Source organism: Cuculus canorus, chromosome 2 (assembly GCF_017976375.1).
Source record: "Cuculus canorus isolate bCucCan1 chromosome 2, bCucCan1.pri, whole genome shotgun sequence".
In the NCBI taxonomy this organism is placed as follows: Eukaryota; Metazoa; Chordata; class Aves; order Cuculiformes; family Cuculidae; genus Cuculus; species Cuculus canorus.
The window spans coordinates 45,759,613-45,777,737 of NC_071402.1; the positions used below are offsets into that span (position 1 = coordinate 45,759,613).

The 18,125-nt window shown below is 38.8% G+C and overlaps 1 protein-coding gene across 1 annotated transcript in view; it reads right to left on the reverse strand.

Moving 5' to 3' along the window:
• Window positions 1-1,037: 1,037 nt before the first annotated feature.
• The window catches only part of ASXL3 (ASXL transcriptional regulator 3), a 127,489-nt gene continuing 110,401 nt past the window's right edge, over window positions 1,038-18,125 (reverse strand). Inside the window, 2 exon segments of the mRNA XM_054058533.1 lie at window positions 1,038-9,713; window positions 12,430-14,380. Coding sequence (XP_053914508.1) covers window positions 6,036-9,713; window positions 12,430-14,380 — 5,629 coding nt within the window. The 3' untranslated portion in view covers window positions 1,038-6,035.

Consider the following 18,125-nt stretch of genomic DNA (forward strand, 5'->3'; position numbering starts at 1 on the left):
AAAAAAAAAAGAAGGAGAAGGACTAACATTAATACTCAGCTAGTATAGATTTAACATTGTTTTGAGTTCCATTGCTTAGATGAAATATTGTGAAATCAGCTTGGAAAGCTGTTGCTTCAAGCAGAGCTGGTTCCTGATTTTGTACAGCCCCATGCAAAGACAAATATCTTTAAGTTAAGCAGAACTTAACGAGTTAAAATGATCTGCTCAGGGAGTTTGCCAGGTACGTATTGGCTATGAAAAAAAAAGTCACTGGATTATAAACTACATAGGGTGGCAGCATCTTCCTTCTGGATTTGCACAGATTTTGGCAGAAGGGGCTGCCATTTGCTGCTAACAAGACCCTCAGATGGTACCACATCTGAAATTATAATGACAGGAGGCAGGACAAAAGACAGTGTTTAGGATGTGTGGTTCTGGTATGTCTGAGCAGATCTATGAAAAAGCTATTTGTTGCTCACCCTCTAACAATTGCACCGTAACCACCAGTAGTCAAAGCTCTCTTTGCAGGTAAAATGATGTTTGCTTGTTTGTTTGTTTGTTTGTTTTAAATTTTTAATGTGATGGCTACTGAAATCCCATCTCAGGAAGGCCTTTCACTCTTCAAAAGATAACTGGTTAGAGGAATATAACTTATACTGGTTGCCTTTCATGTACCACGGATGTTAAATTTCCTCTGTTGTGAGGAGGAGAAGTAAAGAAGGTGTATCTTGCTATCGTTAATGGTGTTCCAGATGGGGCCGGAGATGGAGGCAAAGTACTAAAATACACCCAGCATTACCAAAAGCAATATAATCACTTTCTTCCACAAACTAGTCTACTTACGACAACTTATAATACAACACCTAGTTTTATTTTAATAGTATAAGATGATTGTGATACTTCGAGTTACACCAGAAGTCATTCAGACTCTCTTAAATCATTGTAATTTAAAAATCCTTTACAAAGGACTAATTTTGCTCTCACATTTCTGTTTGCTCACCAAACTGTACATATAAAGGATGTGCACAAGCAGGATCTCCTGCCTAAGGCACTGAACACAAAATAAATAAACAAGTGACAAATATTATTTTATCTCTTTATTTTTTTCAGGATATTTTAATATTGAAGCCCAAGTTGTTATTCTTAAGGGACAGGGAAGGGGAAAAGGAAAGGGAGAAGACGGAAGTTACGAAGACAAATTATTTTATTTGATTTATGGTTTTGTGAATTGTCATTTCTGTAGGCAACAAAATGTTGTTTTCTTAAAAAAACCCAAACAAACAGCACCATTAAAGAAAGCATGATCCCTGAATTCTAAACAAAACACTGTCTTGAAAGAAAAAAAATGCTCAAATGCTTGTTTCACCCAGTCACCTCTGGTGGGGTAACAATGCAAAGCGTAACAGCATTGAACTGAAGCAATCCTGCTGAAACCAACCACACCCCCTTCTGAAGATTCAGAGAACCACTTTCTGAGCTTGTCCTATGGGAATAATATTTTCTTTGGTAGAGGACTGAAGGAGGGTATTTACTTCACTGAATGCAGAGAGAAAAAAATATTTATGCACTTTTGGGATCTCCCCAATAAATCTGTATTTCTCATGCTTGTTAGGTATGTGTGGATTTCACATTGCTGTTATACTGCAGGAGTAATACTGCCCTATAAAGGCATAGAATGGCTAATGTTGAACAGATGTAAACATTCAGAATACTGACAAAAAAAATACATACACACAAAAAACCCTGTACTGAAAATGTGAATCGAGTTAAGTTTCCGTAAAGCAGAAAAAATATTTTACAGCAGTACAAGAGAATTATGGCAACAAAGTAAAGCACTTTTCTTGTAACATTCATGAACAGTACAAATACACCAAAGTTAATCTACGGACTAAATTATTCTTTAACTATCAAATATAGTACAAAGCGAAATATTATGTGCTATAAAAGAAGCAGCTCCTTAAATTAGACTAAAAAATGTTTTTTTTTTCCCATTGGTTTTACAGTGACAAAGCATGATGACCGAAGACAACAGGATTTCATAGACTCAGAAACATTTAGCTACACAGGTCCATGATAAATCCACTGAATATTTTGTTCCTTCCCCCCCAGTGTTCTGCAGAGCCACAGAAGACGAACCGCTGCGCTGCTGCCAGGAGACCGCAGAAGTCATTCAGTGTTCAGAGCAGGGCCATTCATGTGTGTCAGCTAAAATGATCCCTTCCGGTGACACTTCTCAGCTCGAGAGTTTATCCTGGTACTTCACCACACCTTGGAGAAACTGCTAAACCAGAGGCTACAATAACGATTCTGAAATTGTGCGTGTGTTTATAAGGGGAAGGGGGTGCAGCATAAGGTAATTTTACTTCAGAAATTGCATTATAAAGCACCATATGCACCAGCTTAAAAACTGTGCAAGGAATTGCAGGGCCCTGAAAAACCATCTGCACGCTCTGTAGCTTACCCTGACAACATGCACAACCCTCAAGAAGAAAGTCTATAGTACAGAGAATATACCTTTTGCTTTATGGCTCAACCTTTATTTTAGTCTCTTAAATGCTATTTCATGTACTAGACCTCAGCAGATAAATAACATGCAAACAGGGAGCATCCAGTTCACCATTTCTTAATTATTATTTTTTAAAACATTATTTCAAAGGGAGTTTCTGCTTGGAAAATTAGTTCAGAACAGAAACCCACAAACACACATACTCGAAATGCCCTAACGATATCTCCATACCTCACAGGTACGGAATTAAAACAATAAAGAGGGAGGAAAGAAAAAAAAAAGTGTGTTTCTCCCTCTCACCCAAAAGTGCTGCTCCAGGGGTAGGAGTGGGGGAACAAGTTTGGAGATTTTTATTTTTTTTTTTAAAAAGGTAAATTATACATGCTGGACATTGGGACACATACGTACGTACACTCAAACACAGAGCAGTGTGTTCTTAAGCAACTCTTCCACCATTTTTCAGTGCATAAACTATTAACACCTCATGGTGCAAACAGCATGGTCATTAGAAAACAGAAGGACATTGGGCCCAGAACCTGGACAATTAAACAAAAAAAGAAGGCATTCAAAATTAACTTCTAAATGTGATTATGTTCTTATTGAAGACCAAGGGCCACTTTCCCCCAAGCATCTGTGTGATACCAGAATTCAAGTAAGCTTTTCAGTCACATTAGGATGCATTCGGGCAGGCTCCTATATCGCCACGGTTGCTTTTGAGTATTTTAATACCCTGGATCTATAATCTGTAACAACATTTCACCACTGTTGCTAACTAGTTGGTCAAGTTTAATCCTGGTGCAACTCCAATGACTCAAGAATAAAACGAGAGGAACTGCACTACAGAAAAATTTGGTTGGTTGTGTAATATAACATAGCACCATCCAGTCTAATGCCACTTTAAGTAACATTTTATCATGACCTCACACATGCAAGTTGCAATCCTGATACAAAAATGACAATATGACATGAATGAGTTATCTACCACATTAGTCACACTCCTCCTTCAAACATAGTAAAATTATTTTGTGGCCGGAATTAATTTCTGTATCATGTGAGTCAATACAATAAGTATTTCAAGATGCAAGTACAAACAAATATTGACTTATGTGCTGCGGACAGGAAAACCTGAGCTAGAAATAAAGATTCCCAGCAGGCTTATATGAACATAGGTTATTAGGAGTCTAAGACTGCTTGCTCTCTTTATTTCAAATAAAAGTATCCTACCTCTACGAAGTATAAATAGAATGCAATACAATTCTGATACAAAGGCTCCTCAAATATGAATTTGATATGAATTAACTAACTATACTCATGCTTACTCATGAGTATTTTCCAGTCACTGCCAGCAGCTGATGTAGCACTGGATGCTAATTTTCATGTGGTTACTTTTAGGTTTTTGCTTGGCTGGCCTATTATCCTACCAGAAGACCTGAAAGTGCTGAGAAGCCATTTCTTAACTCACATGCCATACTAAGGAGCACTTTTGTATAGAAAAAATATATTATTGTATCAGCAACAAATTCATTAGTGTAATTATAAATGGCCTTTGTACCACACAGTGTCAATATCGATATGTTGGTAATTACAATAAAAGAGAACATCAAGGTGCGCCATAGAGCTTCCTATGACAGGAATGCATGTTGTAGATATTCCAGCTCACTTTTAAGACAATAAATGGCATTTATCATGTCTGTGAAAATGGTCCCACAAGAAAATAAATGTGGTTCCTCCATTCAGCAGAACCTTACTAATACGCACCCATTTCAGGGAGATCAGCTACAGCTTATGAGTAAGTATGCAAACAAAGATTATATTAAAAATGTACAGTTTAAAATGTAGTATACTTTTCATTTCCAAAATGTAGTTTTACCATTCACATTAATATTTCAAAGTGTAACAGCAAATACATTAAGAAATCCAAGCAGTATTACATCTCACACACTCTTACATTGCTTTCTGAAAACAGCAGAAGGAAAAGCAGTTTTCTTGAGTACACTGTAAGGTCTTTGGATTAGTGAGGTTCTACTGTAATGGTAAAAATAACATTTGTCTCTGATGCTGACATTTGGACAGACCCAACCACATACTGGCAGATGGATGACTTGCACTCCACATTTTGTGTTCTTGAAGTGGGAGTAAAAAAAAAACCCAAGGTATTTTCATTTCCCCAGGGACTACACACACTTTATCCCTTTACAATATTTTCCTTTTAGGTGAATAGGGCCTCAAAATATTGTTTTTCTTCTCTGCTGTCATGGTGGCTAGCACATCTGGAATGCAGCTATAGTCCTAAATGCAAATACAGTACTGGATAAATACTGAAGATTACTTTAAAGATGCAGTATCCCTTTCAAGAATGCATTTTTTCTTCCAGATTTCTAAAAGGTAGAGTAAGGGGTCTGAATTCCTTTAAGGCAAAAAAAAAGTCACTGATGTAAGTAATTCTAAGAATTACTTTAAATGGCAAAACTCTGAGCTGTGTTTTAAATAGAGTAACTCACATAAGAGGAAAACCAATTGATAATCTGATATTCAACAAATAGGCAATTAAAGTCTTTCCTTATTCATTTATCACAAGAATGCTTCATTTTTAGGCCATGGAAAGGCTAAAACATCCAGAACCAATTACATAAGCCTGATCATATATAGATATACATATATATATATATAGAGAGAGAGAGAGAGAGAGTTGGGACTGACAAACTGAGTGGACAGAAAGACAAATACAAATAAGGAATATCTGAGTGGGAAACACAAACAGAAAACAGGTTTCAAATCCCCAGAAGTTACTCTGCTGAAGAAAATGTGATTCCAGTGTTGGTCCCACTAACCCATCACATATACAAAGCTTTCTCAAGGAATCAACAAGAAGAGATGATGAGTAAGATTGAGTTCCATAGTCTCTGGCAGGCATGTAAGGGAACTCCTCTAACAATCTAAACTCTTTTTTTTTTTTTTTTTAATAAGTGAAGAGAGTATATTTTAGCCCTAGATAGTGAAAGTTAATTGAAGAAAACCATCCTATCATCATCAAAACTGCAAACTGACTTCCAAGTCACGATGGCTGATAGCCCACACCTTGCTGCTACTCCACTCAAAACAGTCACTATTCAGTGTTATTCATTCTGCATAGTTACTCCACTTTTTGCAGTTATTCTTCCACTGATCTTTAACCTACAGCTTGTATCAACTATCAAAAAGTGGAGAAAAAAAACGTGCTGCACTTTGTGCAAATAAATAGAAGGTACGAATGACAAGCATTAATGCCTTTTTTTAACACAGCAAGAGAGCTCATAGAAGCTTCAGTAACAAGGCTATTTTTTTTTTAAACTTCTTCTACGGGTTTCCTCTTCTTCCCGGAAAATGGCACTCAGGCAGGAATAACTAAATTCTGACAGTACCACATGGAAGAAAAAAATTAAAAATAATAAAAAAAATACGAATCGACTAATTGCAAACCAGTAGTGGCCTAAACTGTATCACTTTCTCCGTTCCTTTGTCCTGCTTTCCCACACTGATAAGGGATACTGCATCTTTGATTGAGTTCCTACCGTACAACCAGACAAGCTACACACAGTTTGGAAGGCCCTATGCAGTCATCATGACAGAAGGCTCCGCAGCCTTTGCACACGATCATGGCTTTCAGCCTGCAAGAGCATTTCAGTTCCAGTTCATCGGCATTGCTACTGTCAGCAAATTTCTGAACCGGGATCTGCGCGTTCTGGTTAGATAGGCCTGTGGCAGCATTTGAGCCACTTCCTAAAATCCCAATCGATTTCTCAATTGCAGATGCTGCCCTTTTGAAGCTTGTGCTACCGAAGTGTATTGTTGGGTAATTTCCACAGAGCTGCTGCTGCTGCTGCTGCTGTGGGTGCTGCGTCTGTATTTTCTGAGCAGCAAGTTGGGTAAAAGGCTTCTGTGGCTCAGAAAGTAAATAGGAAGAGAAATCTGCATTTTTTAATGCAAATGCTTTTAACTGTTCTTTCACTTCGTTCTGTTCATAGGAAGCTTGTTTCATGCCCAGTTCGCAGCTGCTGCTTAAACCTTCCTCAAAAGAAATAGGTTCAGATTTTATATTGCTACAGATGCTTGCTGGCTGAGGCCAACTAAGTCTTTTAGTGGTTTCCATAGTAACTGTCGGTTGTTTTTGATCAGAGGGGACTTCTGCATTTGGGTGAGGAGGGGGAGGAGGTGGCAGGGGCGGAGGGGGAGGAGGGGGATGCACTAATGTTTTACTCTGCAGAGTTTGAGAGGCACTGGCAATGTCATCACTTTCCTTAATTTGAATATTAGGGGAAAACACACTTCCTAGCCTCAGCTGGTGAGCTGCTGTAGAAATATTCACGTCTCCCAAGCCCTTCTGTTCCAGGTGTCTGCTAAAAGCAAATGCGTTGCAGCCAGGTGGGCCTTTTGAAGTAGTTTGCAACAAAGCTGCCGTAGGAATAGGGCCTCTTGCAGCCATGGACATTTGGTAAAAATGCTGTCTGTGTGAGGTACTAGCTTCTGCATGAAAGCTGCCATTTTTATCAACGTGAAATAAGCTCTGCTGGAAACTGCATGAAGGCAACAGCCTCTTCTGCTGCTTGATCTCTGGGCTGTGAGCAATTCGGCTCTGAATGGCGTGTTTGTTCAGCCACTCCTGCTTGAATGGCTGACCATGCCCTAACTGGTTCATGCTGGAACTAATTACACAAGGAGCCACTTTAACATCTGTGTCCACTGACACCTTCCCAGGCTCACATTTAATTTGAGCATGTTCCCCTACAGTCCTGGCCATCCTCTTTTTTGGATGGTTTTCACGCTTTCTGATTTGTATCGGGGCTATGCTGCCTGCTGTAAATCCTTTACCATCTGGATTAGGAGAGTTGGAAGGATGTTCAACAATATTTCTCTCAGTCACTGCTGTTTTACATACTGAGGTAGTTTGCAAAGGCAAGGGAAGCCTGTTAATTTCTAGTTTGGCTCCTGATCTGGGCTGCGGCAGCACTTTCTCTAAAGGCAGATTGCCTTGCAATAACTGTGTCACTAAAGGATTGTTGGCCTCCACTGACGACAAGCGACAGCTAGAGCCCCCGGCACTGGTAACTCTCTTTAGGCTTTCTGTTGTCAGGGACAGGGATTCTTCCATTGAGTCCGCAATGGATGTCTTGGAGGTCTGTGGTGGCTGTGCACTCGTGGCTATTTCTCTAGCCTGGGCAGGCATTTCAGGTCCTGTAAAATCCTCAGTGTCCATCCTGAAGCATTTGTCAGAGTCATTAGTTTCCGATTTAACAGGAACGGCAATGCTTGTCACAAGACTCCTGCACTGCAGTTCTGACATTTGCGAGTAACTGGAAGGTTCGGTTTTAACATTTTTCAAGCAGTTTTGCTCTGCGTATTCCTTATGCTTACCAGAGTTAAGGTGGCTGACCACTGGCTGGTCTGTACTCATTGCCTCTTCATCATGCCAACAAATTCTGTTGTTAGTGCTATATTGATTGGCACAGACAGCATCTGCTTCATTTTTAAATGCTGAAGGACCTCTTAATTGCTCAGCAAAACCTTGGCTTGGAGTAACCACCTCAATTAATTTATCTTGAGGAACAAGAGGCACTTCTCGAAGACTTGAACAACCTGCCTGCAAGTTCTTGCTGTCTTGCTTTGCTGTAATGCTGATAAAGCTGGAACTGTGCTCAAGGCATTCATTAGAGACCACTTCAGGCCTGCTTATGACAGACACCTGGGGACAGGCTATACTTTGTAAGGCAGCTTCTGTCCGTACAGGTCTGCTCTGCAGGTCAATGCTGTTCTCTGCATTTTCAACAGAAGAAGAAAGTGACAGACTGGAATTCATATTTGTAGTGTGGTCAACAATGACTTTGCAAGGTATAGACCTATTCATGGCAGTTTGTGTAAAACTCAACAGCTGAGATTTACCAGACAGGTCCATTCGGTTTCGTGCTCCAGAGCTTTTTTCTGAGAGATCAGTATTTAATTTAGTAGCATTATCATAAGAGCTTATTGTCACCATGTTACCAGTAAACATTGAAATGGGTGGCCTTGCAACAGAATCTACTACTGCAAGGGCCTCGCTGCAACTTAAAGCTGACCTAACGGTAGTGTGAATGGCAACAGTGCTTTGCTCGTTACACCCAGTTATGGCTATCTTATCAGAAGAAAATCTGTTGGTAGTCCCCACTGGGGGAATCAGTACAGAACTACCAGAGAGATGATTTGGCAAATTATTTGCAATAGATGAAGCTGGCACAGTGGCATAATGACTGGAGACTGCGTTATTCGCATTGCTACTTGGTATCGGCAACCTTTTGTCATCGATGGCATTTGATAAGACCATGTTGTCTACGGAGACTGGTACATTACTGTTATCAATACATTTTGGTCCAACGGTTATGCATGGAGTATCAGCCCCTTGGATGGTTTTCCGCATATTTATATTACAAGCTGAAAATGCTGTGTTTGCACTGTCAACAGACATTAAAACAGAGGATTTATCAACAGAACTTGCAAAAGAAAGTTCTTTAATTGCTCCAGACATAGCAGTGCTGCAAACAGACACAGAGACTGAACTTTTATTATAAAGCACTGGCACACTGTTACTTTCAGTAGAGGTAGATGAAATAATTTTCTCACACAATTGTGGCATAGGTATATTTTCATCAGAACTGTGCACAGATAGCTCAGTAGCAGTTTCTGGTAATGTGGCTGTGTTAAGTGACTGCTGCAATAAAGTGGTAGTCTCACGGTGATGAGCAGACTTGTTGCTAGGGGACCGGCAGTTAGGATTAACTATAATGACACCAGTAGAACCTTCAACCTTTGTATCAGTAGAAGTTGGTATCTCCAGAGATGAGGTACTTTCCTTTGTAGAGCTGAACTGTGACTTTGATTCTTTATTAGTCTGGAGTAAATGAGCTCTGGCTTGGTGCTTTGCAAATAGCTTGGCCTTTGTTTGCTCCTTGATGTGTGCCAGGGTTCTTGTTTTCCCACCTTCACACGGAGTCCCCATTGCTCCGGAGACTATGCTCGCAGCTGCTGCCACGGCTGCTGCAGCTGCAGCTTCTCTTTGGGCTCTTGCTTGCTGAGCTCTTGCTTTGATATCTGCAAGAGTTCTAGCCCCAGTGTTTCTCCCACTGCTGACCGACGTACTTGGGGAAACTCGAGGTTCTGGTTTAGAAATAGGCTGGCTCTTGATGATGAATGGTGGTCCAATTTTTGAAAGCTGAATCTAAAGGAAGAAAAAACCCAATAATTTTCATGAGATCACTGACTCGCTAAAATCAGCAGCTCTTAAAAGGGTCAGAAAAAGGTAATGAATGGAATTACTGTCCAGTGCAGCTGGACAGAAAAACGCTGAAAAGTAATGATATTTACACTGCAGTATTTTATCATCCTCCAGCATGAATAAGAGACACCTGAATTAGCCTACTCACCTTGCTCCTTCTTGACAGGAAGAAAGATTGAACTGGATGACAACATCGTGCTTATCTGATAGAATTTGTCAGACTTGTTTTATCTGTAGTGTATCTAACCAAGAAGATCAACAAGCCCGGTGCAATGATACTGGAAAGAAGCCTATAACTAAGGACTTTCTGCAAACGTGTGAAAAAATAATGATCATGTAATGATTTTGGTCCTTGGTTTCCAATGACTAAGACATGAGGAACAGCCTGTCTTTCACTTATGTATCAGACAACAAATCTTGCCTTTAGAAAGGATGTAGTGTCTCCACTGAGCCTGTTTTTCATGTTATACCACAAAGCACTTCAGAGTAGTGGTATAAAAAAAGCGAATCCCCAAAGGATACTCCTTTCTCTTCTACACTCGCAATTTTAAGATATCTGCTTTAGTACATCACTGGGATGCCTCCCACACTATTGCATTTCCAAAAAGAAGTCCTTAAGCCTACAAATATTAAAAATATAAATATTCAAGCTGTAAATGCCTAAAATTTCAAGCAAAATAATAAGATGTAAAATCACTAAGATTATTAGTATGTTTTCATTTAGGCACATATGTTTTCAGAATTTGTGATTAAGAGTCCTGGGTCCCGTTTTATAATTCATACACCCTCCCAAAATGCCCAAAGTTTTGCAAAGGAACATTTCCATTTCTTAACAGGGACATATGTTTACCGGCTGTCCACAGCAACAGGACTTAGTGGTTAATGCTGTGACTTCTCTTCTGAAAGGAACTGAGAAGAAAATTAGGTAGTATTTGTAGAAAAAATAGTCGGAAGGTATGATAGGAAGCAGGAGCCATATAGCAGAATAATTCAGGAGAACTGAGGTTCTTTTTCTTCTTTTAACAACAAAGATAGGCGTTTGTTTGCAACATGACCCAAGAGACAAATATTTGCTAAAGAATAAATGAACCAGAATTGATTGTCCAAAATTATTTTTGAAATGCTTGCCAACTATTCAGTATTCTCATTCACTGTCTCTGGCTGGAGGCTTCAGGGACATTCAATTGATAAGACTGTGCAAGACTGACAGCATCTGATTTTCCACAAGACCTCAGTGGAAATCAATAATAAGATGTTATATATTTAGATGTTATAAGATGTATATGTATATGTATATATTTAAGATGTTCTAAGATATATAGCCATTTTATATAACCATACAATTCTATGCCCATCTGGAGGGCTAGAATACTTCACTTTTCCTAGTAGTTAAATTTTTGTCTTATAAATACAGACTCGTGCCTAATATTGTGAAGTTTTAACATTTACATGAACATATTTTATAGAATATTACAGGCTTGCAATTACTGCAAAACATTTTGCTTTCTGCTTCAGTAGCAACTTTTTTCAGTTCGCACCTTGCATCACCAGAACTGCTAAAGCTCTAAGCATTTGATTATTTTTATTATTATAGTCATGACCTTTTTTATTCCTTAGTGATCTATTTTCCTTTGTGCTTAGAGAATGATTAGAATTTACTATGCTAGACAGAGACCTTCCAAATATGAAAGAATATCACTAAATTCAGAATGGGCTAACTTCCAATTGCATCACTGCTCATAAAAATAAATTAGTTGAAATACGCTGCTGCAGTAGTGATTAAAACAGTTAGCCTATTTGCCCTCCTGGCCATATTAACAATGTTCAGTGATTGCGGCAGTTAAAAATAAATGCAGAAAAGGGCATTTCTGAATAATCAGGAACTAGTATTACAAAGTCAATGGCTTAAGTTCAGCAAACTGGATCTCAAATTTGGCTGATGTCATCATGTACAAATTTAAAAGGGTCAAAATGCTGAGCCTATATATAACTAAATCTATAGATCCCTCTTTTTTTTTTTTTTTTAAGAATGCTTTCAAATGGAGTTTACTTTCTTACATAGCAGAATGATACACATAAATACGTTTGCTTAGCTGGTGTATCTTTTTTACCTCTTGCTTTGCCATTAACAAAGATACCTATACATATATCAGTAAGACACTTCCCCATGATAGCCAGGCCTCTGTTTCCAATTAATTCTACAGGGAAATCTTATGCTTCACCCTACCCCAAGCCCCGTGCTTGCAAAGTTATCTCCTACTATTCTGATTCTAGGTTCTCTTGCTGGATTAAAGCACTGCTTGTTTTCCTTAGTATTGATTATGGTAACATTTATTATTCATGCTTGTTGGAGAAGTCATCCACAGGAGAACAAGTAGATAATACAGTTGGGCAATTAGAAAAACAAGTAGCACTGTGTAAACTATGGGGAAGCTCTTGAATTAGATTAAACCATAGATCCTGGAAAACTCTGCCTCACACAAAAGCATTTTTGTAGCAAAGCCCTTGACTGAACAACTATAGGTATATTTTCATCAGAAGTAATTTGGCATGGTAGGAATGTAGTAGCGAAACCATCAGTATGTGACTGTATGCATGCAGTAGGGGGGAGACACTAAACCTTTCATTTCCAAATCATCCTATTTATTCATTACTTTACCTTAAGAGGTGGAACTCGGGGTTCTTCTCTGGGTGGCTGATCTTTATCAGATGGACTCGTTGATAAAGCACTACGGTTAGGCTGATCGTCGTCTATTCTAGCTCTCTTCTCTTTGCAGATTCCAAAACTGTGCTGTTCTGCTGTTTTCCTCTTCGGGATCTCTGGGTCTCTAATTTCAGTCCTTGGTTCAGGTGATTTTGTGGGTTCTAATGACTTGGAAGAATGTGAACTCTCTAGACGGCTTTGGATGCTGCCTGTTAGCTTGTGAGATTTACTTCTGCACACTTCAGAGAATGTAGCTTTCTCCAGAGATGAGGTATATAGTTTATCATGTGGCTTTGATGGAAGCAGTTCGATATTTTTGCCACCTGATCCTTCTGATAAGACAGCTACTTCTGATGGCAAGAGAGTAACTTTCTTGTCACCTCTATGCTGAACATTGTGATTTTTTATTTTGATCACCTCTGGAGGAGAGTGTTCTGGGATGGAAGCAACGTAGGATTTCTCAGTTTCAGATTGTGACTTACATGGCTGATGACTGAGGTTTTTGCTTTGGGGCTCTTCCAGTACTGAAGTATCAGGTATAATTGTTAGTGGAGCAACTTTTATATTTTCAGGGGCGGTCTGAAGTTGCTTTGGCTGAAGAAGATTCTCTTCTTGAACCACCTTAGGAATGGCAGAGCTTTCTTCCTTCAAAGTGGAAAGGGAGTCTTCCAACAAACATGGTGATTTCCTCTGTTGCAAAATAAGTCTTTCATTGCTTGGGGAACTAGAAACTGGAGATGTCTCCGGTGGATGAGACAAACTATTTGCCATGGACGTTTCACAAGGTAGAAGAACAGAAGATACTGAAGATGTTTCTGATGTTAAAGGCAAATCAGACATTGGGGATGTTTCTGATGTTAAAGGTAAATTAGAAGCTGGTGATGCCTCTGATGTTAAAGGTAAATTTGACATCATAGATGCTTCTGAAGTTACAGGTGAGGTGGACATTTGAGAGATTTCTGACATTAATGGTGTGTGCGAGTTTTCATCACTGGCCTTTTGCTGAATATCACCGTCAATGTTTTCAGTACTAGACACTTCAGATGAGCAAGCTGTTTCAAGAGATGCTGGAGTACAGGGTTCCTCTGAAGTCGACTGAGTGTCTCCTCCAGGAGAGGCAATACAAACACATGGTCCTTCTGGACTTTCAGAGGAAAAGGAAGTTTCAGAAACACAAGCATTCTCAGACAACTGTTCCTCAGGGTCACTTTGAAGCTCCATATCCACTGCAATGCCTCCACCAGTGAACAAGGAGCCCTCCAGAGCAGCATTTTGCATTTCAGGTGCAATTAGCTCTTTTGCAGACTCAGAATCCTTCTCCACTGTATCACCGACAGAATTTGTGGATGAAGCTGATCTTGCTGGTGATACGCAATCCTCCAGCTGATCTATCACAACTGACATCTCCTCCTGCGGGCATTCTGACTTCAACTCCACTTTAATTTCAGTATGAGCTACAGTATCAGTTACATCATTCATCATGACACAGGACTCAGTGCTGTCCGCAAGCTGCACTGCCTCTGTTTCTTCATTTGTGCCAGCTGGACTTAGTGACTCCTCCGAAAACTCGTGTTCTGTTTTATGGTTCCCTTCTTCGCATTCCAAAATACTTGTCTCAACCTCTTCAGCAACCTCCTCCTGAATGATTGACTCTTCAGGTACCAGTATATCCTCTGAGTCTGCCATTAGATCCTTGACAGGAACTTGTTCCATGTTAGAAAGAGATGGGCAATAACCTTTCTCTGGTAAAGGTGGAATTTTAGCACCTTTCTCTTCTTGGCCCTCAAAGGCTGCTTGCTTAGAAGGACCAGGTGTGCCAGAAGATCCACACAAAGAATTGCTTTCATCTTCATCATTGCTCTGCACTGCAGTGAGTTTCATCGATTCCCCCCTTGACATTCCCAATCTAAAAAAAAAAAAACACACAAATTTCCATCACAGATGCAATAAAGTCATAGGATTGTCTTTCTTGCTTGTATCTTTTATTTACAAAAAAGACATATTTTCTGATTTAGAATAGCAGTTTGGTTAAGTGGTGGCTGAAGAATTTATATGGTTATAGATATAGTTTTATATATTTTGGAAAGTAACTACCTAGACTTTCTTACCAGTGTTAAGAAACTTAAATATTTTAAAAAGTTAATCTATTACTTAGCTACTTGGCACTTCAGTGAAACAAAAAGTAAGCCACATACATTCACTACTACTCATGCTCTGTTTAAATGAGCATGCATTGCATAGGAAATGCACAACTATATCTTCTTCCATCACTAACAGTCCTAAAGGAAATCCCTTTTTTCCTCCTACACCTGCATTTAGGGTCAACAGAGCAATATGGCTTAAATGCTGCACTTTAAAGAAAAAGCTGCACCTGAAACTAATAAGGCAAACCACGTGTTTCAGTTTTGTAATTTGACAGTCATTTCAAATTTATGATGAAAATCAAAGTAACTCCACTTCAGGCTCACTTTACAGCTCAAAAGTTGACAGCTTGTGTGTTTTCACTCCATTCTTTCAGCAAACTAAATACTTCATTTAAGATAAAAAATATTGCTAAATAAATAGATCTATGTATATATTAGTCATTTGATTTGACTATAATTAAAAAGAAGTTTAACATTCTTAAGGAGCTAAAAAGACAAATAAAATCACAGAATGGTTTGAGTTGGAAGGGACCTTAAAGATCATCTAATTCCAACCCCCCTGCCATGGGCAGGGACACATCCTACTAGATCAGGCTGCTCAACGCCCCATCCACCCTGGCCTTAAACACTTCTAGGGATGGCGCACCCACAACTTCCCTGGGCAACCTGGGAAGTCAACCTATAACATATTTATAGACTATGCACTCATTCTCAGTGATAAAGTGCAAAGGAACCATTCCTACAAATACACCTCTTCTTAACATTTCTTTAACCTTTGGTCCTGAAAATATTAAACAAAATTTTGATTACTTGAACAGATTTTAAAAAACCAAACCAAACCAGACCAAAAGACAAGGGCTGTAAAAACATTTTTATCTTAAAAAACATGTGTTCTGATAGTCTCATTTATTCTAAGGACAGTGAGACTGCAGGTGTTCAGCATCTTCAGTAAGATTTTCCAAGCAGATTTTGTGCCTCAGCAATTCCATAATAGCAGAAAATACACAAAGCCTTCATTGAAAAAAATTTCATGGTCTTAAGGATTTTCAAATATAATTAACAGAAGTTTGATCTCTGTTCTCACTTCAATCAGAAAACAAAGAATAATATGGAAATAAGCGAGCATGAAACATACTCAGAAATTATGGAAGCAAGAGAACTTGTCAATGTGCAGCAAGAGGATACAGAGATCAAAAAGACAAGTACAGAATTCTGGAAGTACAGAATAAACATGTAAAAACCCAAAATCTATGGTTGCACATTTTAAAAATTGTGAACAGATGCATTACAGTGATAGCTGTAAACACACACACATAAAACCAGCCTGGCATCGGTAACTAAAAAAAAAAAAGCACTCAGGGTAATTATTAATATTGCCTACTACTAATACGCACAAAGTGCATATATGCACAAAGTGCCTACACTTAATATGCAGAAAGTCTCCCTATGGCATCAATATGCTGAGGAAGGATCCTTTACAGATTCAGAACAGTAGATTTATATCTGCCACACCGAATCCATTTCAGAAGATGTGTGTTTCTTCTAGGTATACTATAGGCTCCCTATCTCACCTAGGTTATAAGTTTAGGTGAGTAAAGTTCAGTTTACCAAGGTTTAGGTGAGTAACTTCATTCCTCTAAAATTCCTTGAGTAAACAAGCTAAGGTTACCTCAGGAAAATGAGGAGGGTAAAAGACATCCATTGCATTGGTGAAAACTAAGTCAGTGGTCTATTTTCTCTAGCTGGCTTATATCATCAAAAGATATTGCCTGATAGTTATCTTTATGGAATGAAAATCAGCAAAGGAATGAGAGACAGGCTAAAGGTGAATGCAACTGTCACAGGAACACCCCACAAACATACATATTCTAGTAACATATTGCAGAGGAAGAACTGTAAGAAAAATAACATGATGCATGATTAAAGCCAGCTGAACATGTACTGAATCTTAATTGACTTTCTGCAGTATTGGAAACACTATATTGAAGAAGATACTGCAGTGAAGAAAAATGCTTTCAAAAAGAAAAGGCTCAAGATCAGCATGTTTAAGGCAATCTCAGATTGCAAGATAAGCAGCTGATCTGTGTTCTCCCTTACAGAACCAGATACCCAAAGTTTGTAAAACAGCACAGAAACAGGAGGACATCAGTAAAGAGCCGTCAGTGAAAGTGCTGATAAGGACAGGATTAACTGATAAAGTAAGGGCAGTCAGTCATCAGATATAAAACCCCTAAAAGGCTACTCAAGGATATATGGATGCTGGTATTCTAGTGCTCTGATAAGTAGTACAAGGGGAAATAAATTAAAAAACAATAACGAATAATATGAAGGATTAAATCAGTAATGAAATTTAGAGAAGGTCTACGCAAAATTAAAGTTTTGATTTAGTGAGCTGACAGCACTATCCTAATGCATAACTCTCTCAAGAGTGGGGAAAAAAAAATATATTGAGACAATAGAGTACAATCCTTGAAATCCTGGGGCAACAAGCCAGAAGAATATGAATTCCTGGCAACATGCATCACCTGATTCTGGATAAATGACTGCAGAATGAAGTTTTCTCATTTTTAAAGAAAGTCAGAGAGAGGCAAAATGAACAACCATGAGAAAGTGGAAAGAGAGCACAAATGGATGGAAGTAAACGACAACCCGCCATCCTATGATAAATGGCCTGAGTAAAGATAAGAGCAAACACAAGAAACATAATTTGTAAAAGCCTACATGGAAGAAGCATTCTAAATCCTTTGAACACCATGAAATGGGGAAGTATGTAAAATGTTTACAAACATTCTGCATCTATGAATGGTCCCTCTCTAACTATAAGGTGGTACTTGAATTTACTTATGGAATATTAGAAGATCAAATTAACTAAAGTCAGAGGAAAAATGCCTGACTGTTAGTTAAGTAAGTTAGATTGCAAGAGAGATCTATTTTGCAGACAGCACACATGAGAAATAGCTCAGGGAACTTTCAAAATCTGCAACTAAAGTGAGAAAGGTGAGAGAACTTATACAAGGTAGAAACTAAAGCAAAAGCTACCATTCAGTCAGTAAATAATGAGAAAAAGTACTTGATGGGAAAAAGTACTTAAATCTGGCCAAGCAGCTCAGTAGTAGAATCTGCCTACAGAACTGTCAAGAAGAAGAATGCAATTGAAACAAAGCAAGCTGGGGAAAGGACAGGGGGAGACCAGATTCAGTACTGTAGTCAAAATGGAAATTATGTGCAATATGACATTTTGCACAATAATGTTGATGTCAGGAACCTATCATTGCAAATGACATGTACCACTGCAGATCGAGTAATTATCTGCCAACCATTATAGTGTCCAGCATTAAGCAAGCATGGCAGGACTGCTGGCTCTGTAAAATTATAAGTAGCATTCTCTGTGCATGTGACAATCATTTGTGACTGAGGAATTGGCTTCAGCTAGAGTGAGATGCTCATGCTTTGTTGGTACTAAACAACTTCTCGCGGAAGGCCCTCAGCCAATACCTTATATAACCC